Genomic DNA, 7,237 nt, shown 5'->3' with positions numbered 1-7,237 from the left:
TTTTTTTTTTTAAAACGTCTTTATTTAGTATCATATGAAGCTAGTTCTGTAAAGAGATACGATCATATAAAATAGTTTTGAGTACTGAGAACTAACTTCGTGGGTCCATTATATATCTCTTGCAGGGCCTCACATCTTTTTGTTTCTTCTACAACACTAAATGTTCTGTTATCAAACAGAAAGTATGGATATGAAATGATGGGAATTGGAAAGGAATCCAACTCATACACCTTGAGCTAAAATGATGCTTAATCAATGAACTCTTGCAGGCTGCAGCATATGAAACGTATTTCTGACACACACATACTAGAACTAAATCACTAAATACAAATTCCCAATAGACTCAAATACTAATACCAAATCTAGCTTGATTCCGTGATTTGCTATTGCTAATCACACAGAACCAAAATTCTCCAAAAAGCAAGATGTTATTCATACAAGTTTCTTTCATTTTACTAAGAAAAATCCAACTAAAGGAATTCAACAAGGTCGTTATTTTTAATTTCTCTTCTTTTTCAATGGTCCCTCAAGCTTGTGAGAATGCAATTTTACGTACAGTTGTTTCACAGAAACCTGACTAGCCAGATTTACACAATATTTAGTTGGTGAAATGATTGGTGCATGTGTTGCTAAGCGGAATAATGGGATCCAAGTTGGTGAAGAATATAATGTTGGTTCGTTTTCTTTATCCATTTATAGCGATTTCCCAATCGTAATTACTAAAAGCGGGACAACTCTATTTACTACCCACCACATGGGCTGCTCTGCTTTCTGTCTGCTCCATTTTTAAGTACTACCAAGCACCATTGAGCAGCCATAGGAGGCTATTTTCGACATCTGGGCCACTACAAAGCCCAATAATGAATAACCCATTCATCTTTTAAGTGGTTATGTCAAAATTGCATCCCTAAATATAGGGGTGGGAGTTGAAAACATAACGGCCGTGTTTAGAATTGATCTCATTTTTATTTTTTTATGTTTTTTGAGAAATAAAAAATAAAAATATTTTTAAAACAGCGTTTGTCACAATAAAGACAAAAAACGGAAATGAAAACGATTTTTAGTTTAGAGTAAAATGAGAGAAAAATAAAAAATGACTTTTAGTCGTTTTTCATTTTTTGTTTTCATTTTCTCCTCTCTCGAGTAGAGAGAGAGACATTAATGAGTTTTTTTATACTGAAAATAATCTCTTGATAAAACTACCCAAATTAACAAAAACATGATGGCCGTGTACATAAGTCTCTCTATCTCTCTCTTAACTAGAACATTAGTCTAATTAGCCACTTGTTTATTTTAGATTAAACCACAAATTCTAAAATGATCTCAAAATATCCTAGAGAAAACATATTTATAGTAAACTAGTAATCCACTTTTGAGTAAAACAATGGTTTAAAGGAGGAAAAAAAGAACTCCCTCCACACAAACACATAATTAAAGTAAACCAACGGTACACTATTGAGTAAACCAGTCGTTTAAAGAAGGGAAAAAAAATTGAGAATAGAAAATCATTTTGGTTCTACATCAATTGTTTTTCAATTTGGGATATTTCAGGAGCTGTTAGTACCCCTTGCCTCGTGGTTTTGAGCATCAGAAAACTGATCAGTAGCAGAAGATGATTGATCCGAATTCCCATGATGTGCAGGAGATGATTCTTGCTCCGAGAACACTACAAAGTTAAAATCTGTGTGGTCTGAATAACTTGATGGGCTAATTGGATGACTATTAGTATTTGAAATGGCCTCAAGAGGAACAACACCGTGAACGTTGCCATTTGTTTGTCCATGAGCCGCTTGTGTAGAGCTCTTTCTAAAAGTGTGTGAACTCAAGTCCTTTTGATCAAACACTTTACATATCACATGAAATCTCTTCCACATTGAGGCTTCAGCTGGAGTAGAGCTCACGATCACGTCTCTTTGTCCATGAAAGAATATAACAACATTTATTGCCAAAGCACACAATGATGAAACCCCAGCAATGAGGAAAAGTCCCCAAAAGCTCTCAAGACCAAGACTACTGTTGGAAGAGCCTTGTGTACTGCTGGGGTCTGGACAGCTTGTCTTTGTCCCAAAATATTTGGCCTCTATTTTCTTCAGTTTCTCGCCCTCGGTCACGTTTAGTATTGCCCTCGATACGTCGGGAACGAGAGGAGAGCCTCTTGGAAAAACCTGTGAATCAAGTATTGGATAATGACAAAAGTGATTTTATATGTGAAAAAGAAGGAAATATTTAGAGCCCGTTTGCTAAACAGTTCAAACCACCATATTTCAAACTTCCAATTTCAAACCATTAAAGTCCAAACCACCACGTTTCAAACCTATTTACCAAACAGGCTCTTAGTTGTGAGTTAGAGGAGCTTGCTTACAAAGCCAAAACCATCAGCTTTAAATGTTGGGTCAGCCAAGGTGTATTTGGAGCAGTATTTTCTAAGAAAGAGCTTCACGTAAGGAGTCTCATCAAATGCAGCAGCAATACCATCATGTGCACTTGGGTAATTTGAAAATTTTTCGTGGAGTTCTTTTGGAGACTTAAAAACCTTGAGACGAGAATCATTAAAGCCTAAACCTTTTAACATTCCATAGACAAAAGAACCTTCTAAATAACCAACATTATCTCCATTCTTGATCAGTTGGCTAACGTTGGTAACAGTAGCCTGGAGTTGTTGGGATGTCAAGAGTGATGTCAGACTCGCAGTGTAACTTTGTGTCAGAATTAGCACCACGAACACCCATATTGTTATCACAAACCTTGCCAAGTTGCTAATAACTCTCTCCCCTATGAAGGTCACAAGAAAACATTGTTTGGTTTAAAGAGGCATATATACATACTTATTTAATTAAGGATCTTTAACCAAAATTTGTTTCTGTCAGTGTTTATATGAATTTTCAAAAAAGATTTAGCTCTCGAGAAGAGTTTTTAGTCGAAGCTAAAAAATCTAGCTTCTCAAAAAGCTCTACTTAAGTTTTGCATTAAAAAAAAAAGCTCTACTTAAAAAACTTTAAAACTTGTAATAGAACTTTAATAACATTTCATAAATAGAATACGAATATCATTTTTGTCTCATTAAACACTTAAAAAAAATGTGGTCTCAAACACTAAATTAACTGAAAGGTTATAGCTTTTATTTATTTTCCTCAATTGCTAAAAGCAAAAGTAAAATCAAACTTCATTTTGATGAGACTATTTTGCTAGAATGTTGTTAAAGAAACTTACTATGTGCAAAGACCATAGTTGAGAAGGAAAACCAGAAGCTGGTGCCGATTTGGTGCGACGGAGGCCCCCGAAATTCCTCATTTATCCGGTGTTCAAGAATCCAAACGACGAATCCGATGAACACAAAAAAACAAGCAATTGTCACCCAGAGATCCCATGTCAAAGGCTTCAAAAACACCCATGCATTTTTGTTTACTTTATCTTTGACTGGCACTATCATTGACACGCCAGATTCTGTGTATGGCAATGTGAAGTCAACATACAATGATCTATTGGCTCTGATCGTCGTATCTCCCACCGCAGCATCAAAATTCTGTCATACGACAAGGTTTTATATCACATTCAGTTCACCTAATTAATTTCTCATAAATATATATAATATAAATCAAACTATAAAATTTACCTTGAGATAAACTTGATAAACCATATCATCGTAAGTACCATTACTCCCACCACTAGAATTCACAAATGGAATGAACTCATAGTCAACTTTATATGGTAACTCTTCCATTACAGCCTTGAAAATGTCTATGCAATACCCCGTGACATTTGGGGTGTTGTCGGCATTATTTGTGACACGAACAAACTCTGTGAAACCGCCTCTCAATGGAACACCCACTTTCAGTTTCTTCCCATTTGTCGGAATCTCCCATCCTTTGGGATCGCTCTTAGATCCTCCTGGCCATGTAATGTTACCTAAATTGTCTTTGGAAGTATTATACTCCTTGCTAAGTTTTTTTGTTGAACTCAAACTCTTTGCTAGTCCATTTCTTGGCGTCCAAAATCCAACCCTCTTAATTTCCCCATTTACATTAGCAATATTGATTATCTCATAAGTGGAAGAATGTAATTGCCCTTTAACAATCCTAAAGTCTCCAGCAAGGCCCTTAAATGTCACATTTGATAGTGCTTCATGAAGTTGTGTACCATTTTGAGAGACCCCAAATGCGTCAAGGTCAGTTGAGTAATTTCCCTCAACCTTTTGGCCCTTTCTGAAGCCAAACTTGCCACTCTTCCCAACGTATTCAACCGCAATGGCCAACGCCTTAGCCGCGTCATAAGCCCACAATCCAAACACATTCAATTTATCACCTTCAAATCGAGTTTTCCATTTATCTCTGAAATTCTTAAGCCCTTTGGTCTCCGGAACATAAGTCTTTATCCCCAATACCCCACTCATCGTACCGACAACCGAAGGTTCTATTGAACTCAACAAATTGGTCATCCCATTTGTCACAATCCAAACATACCCTTCTCCCATCATTCCGATCTCTCTTGCCTTGGCGAAAGTCCTTGTCCCTAGAGAAACGTTGGTGTGCAAAATGAAAACTCTCGTTTGCATAGTCATCAATTTCTTAAGCTCTTCATCGAGTTCCTTTTCGTCGCCATTCGAAACGACGCTTCTATAAGAGATATGAGCGTCGACTTCAAGCAAAGCGTCAGTCAGAAAGGGAATTAGGCCTTCACCATAATCGTCATTTGTGTAAATGGGAATAACTTGTTTCCATCCAAATGCCTTGACTAAGGAGCTTATGGCCTTCACTTGTGACGCTTCGTTTTGTGTGGCTTGAAAGAAATAGGAACTTCGGATGTTGAGAGAAGGGCTTGTTGCTGAGTATGATATGATCGGTACTCGAGCTTTTTCGCCGAGATCGACGATGAAGTTGGCTTGCATTGATGTTATTGGCCCTATTATGGCCTGTACTTGTACGTTTTTTATGAGGTCTAGAGCTGTGTTGATCATGATAAGAAGAATATAAAGATTATCATAAGCTTTTAATTTATTCTCGGTATTATGCATTATTAAAAAGAACTAAATTAAGCTTTAAAAAGAAAGATTAAGAAACAACATGATTATTTTTTGGTAATATGTAAGTTAGCGCAAAGTTTAAACAAACCAAGACTATGGGAACACAAATGGGACGAACCTATACCCATCATTTCAACTTCATATTTATAAATGATCTAAAAAAAGGTATTCTTAAATAATTCTTGTCATGATCAAACATTTTTAACAATCTTGGACAATAACTAGAAGATAATACTTCTATTATCATATTTATAATTGTTTTGTTAATATTTTACAAACTCACTATCACATTTTTTTTTTTTAAGATTTCAATATTTCATTATTAAGGAAAACATTCTGATTCCAAGGTGTAACATACTAATTCAAAAGGAATGCCAAGTCGTCGACGTCAAAGTTGCAGTCGAAGAATTCTATAGTGTAAACTAAAAGGTGCCATTTTTTTTTGCTAGAATATTGAAAGGTCCCAATTGATCTCATACTATATTGTGATTTTAGTTGACTTGTATTCTTTATCTTGGCTGCTGTTTTACACGGTGAGGAATAACACGATTCTTCTGGATCCACATTCCACAAGTTAGAGCCTCAGAACATTTAGATGACTTTGAAATAGTCTAGGCAAATGAAGTAGACTGCAAAGACTTTTCAACTCTCTTTTTGTTTTTTTGTTTTTTGTTTTTTTTCTCTTCTCTTCGGCAACAAACAAAGACTTTTCAATATTTGACGTTTGACAAGGGAGACACAACATCCATCTCATTATTTGATGCAACGAAATGGGAAAACTCAAGCCAAATTCATGGCTAAGAGGAAAATCCTCTATGGTTTTAATGTATCTCCATATTCAAGTCTAGTTATATACAATATCCAATGTGACTATAACTTATCAAATATCCACTAATACAAAACAACAAGAAACAAATAACAAAAACCAAGCTAAATTGACAAGTTAAGATAAACCACAATACAAATAAAAATAGCGAATGTAATAACGAAAATCTCATGCATCATTATCACTTGGTAAAATAGCAACTTAAGAAACAAGAAATTAAATGAAACCCCATGTTAATTATCTTAGAGAGAGAGAGAGTAATCAGTAATTACCTGCAGAAGCAGCCTCAACAACATCGGAGTCGGAGTCTCTGGTCTGAAGCGCCAACCTTGTGTTGTAATGACTGCGAGATGCGTAGAAGTCCGAGAGCGCCATTTTGATGCACCTCAATCCCATCCTTCCGAACAATTTATCATTGTAGTCCACAACCACGCCCACTTTTACCTTATTTACTTCTATTCTGTTTTGTGCTATCGCCAAATCCGACAAGAATATTATTGGAATTAATCCTAGGAAAACAAAGAGGCTAATAGAAGGGAAGAAGAATATTAAGCGATTCATCTTAACTTTTACACCTTATTTTAAGTAATTTTAGCTTTTCGTCCGCGTATATATATAGCAGAAGTAACCTTACGTATATAATGGGAAAAATTGGTGTACTAGCAGCCATACTACCTAGCCCCGGAAACTTCGTCTATTCCTTCTGATTGACTATGAAATCTACACGTAGCTTTTCTAGTCTTTTTTTTTGAGTCTATGAAACCTTAATCTAATTACACGATTGAGAAGTGATTGATTCTTTTGATAAAGCATACTGAAGTAGAACACGCAAAATTCACTGATAGATCCACTACAAGATATTTCAGGATGATAGATTAATATGTGATTCAAATAAACTGACGGCAAAAATAGTTTTATTGTTTTGTACTGCTTCACATGATAAATTTAACCAATCTTTGACAATATCATAAGATTATTTTATTCCGGTTGTGTTGGAATGAAATGTTGTTTCCATGGTTATAATAATATTCAAAATTAATTTATTTTTCGGTCAATGAAACATGGCAATAAGATCTTCAGAGATGTTTCATGGTAGATACATATTAATTGTCCAGCTCAAAACAATTATGAATGTTGAATTAGAACAATACTTACTGTATGGCTTGAGCAGAAAATAAAAAAAAATAAAAAAATTACTGTATGGTACATATTTATTTTTTGACCATAACATAGCCAAGAGACGACAAAACATGTATAATTGTCACGGTCTCTAATAAGCACGTGAGTAGAATAATTTGACAAATTAGAACCCATATAAGTTCTTAACTTTTTATTTATTTTATTTTATTTTTTTATTTTTTTATCGTTCTTCGTGATACACATGTGACCAA

General features: G+C 35.0%; 1 protein-coding gene across 1 annotated transcript; it reads right to left on the bottom strand.

Annotated features, from left to right (window-relative positions):
• Nucleotides 1-1,403: 1,403 nt before the first annotated feature.
• LOC21384193 (glutamate receptor 2.7) lies at nt 1,404-6,437 on the bottom strand. The gene is made up of 5 exons (XM_010094969.2): nt 6,119-6,437; nt 3,614-4,941; nt 3,211-3,523; nt 2,363-2,772; nt 1,404-2,165 (listed from the first exon to the last, which is right to left on the bottom strand). The coding sequence occupies exons 1-5, from the start codon at nt 6,405-6,407 to the stop codon at nt 1,548-1,550; spliced, it is 2,958 nt and encodes a 985-aa protein (XP_010093271.1). The 5' UTR covers nt 6,408-6,437; the 3' UTR covers nt 1,404-1,547.
• Between the last annotated feature and the right edge of the window lie 800 nt (nt 6,438-7,237).

The sequence above is a fragment of the Morus notabilis genome, unplaced genomic scaffold (genome assembly GCF_000414095.1).
Source record: "Morus notabilis unplaced genomic scaffold, ASM41409v2 Scaffold9211, whole genome shotgun sequence".
Taxonomy (NCBI): Eukaryota; Viridiplantae; Streptophyta; class Magnoliopsida; order Rosales; family Moraceae; genus Morus; species Morus notabilis.
Note: the sequence above shows the minus strand (reverse complement) of the source record. Positions and strands in the feature narration are given on the sequence as shown.

Coding starts and splice junctions, on each gene's coding strand:
- LOC21384193 (XM_010094969.2), bottom strand. CDS start 6,407: ATGAATCGCTTAATATTCTTCTTCCCTTCTATTAGCCTCTTTGTTTTC. Junction 3,524..3,613: donor TTTATCAAGTTTATCTCAAG/GTAAATTTTATA, acceptor GTCGTATGACAG/AATTTTGATGCTGCGGTGGG. Junction 2,773..3,210: donor AACTATGGTCTTTGCACATA/GTAAGTTTCTTT, acceptor TGACCTTCATAG/GGGAGAGAGTTATTAGCAAC.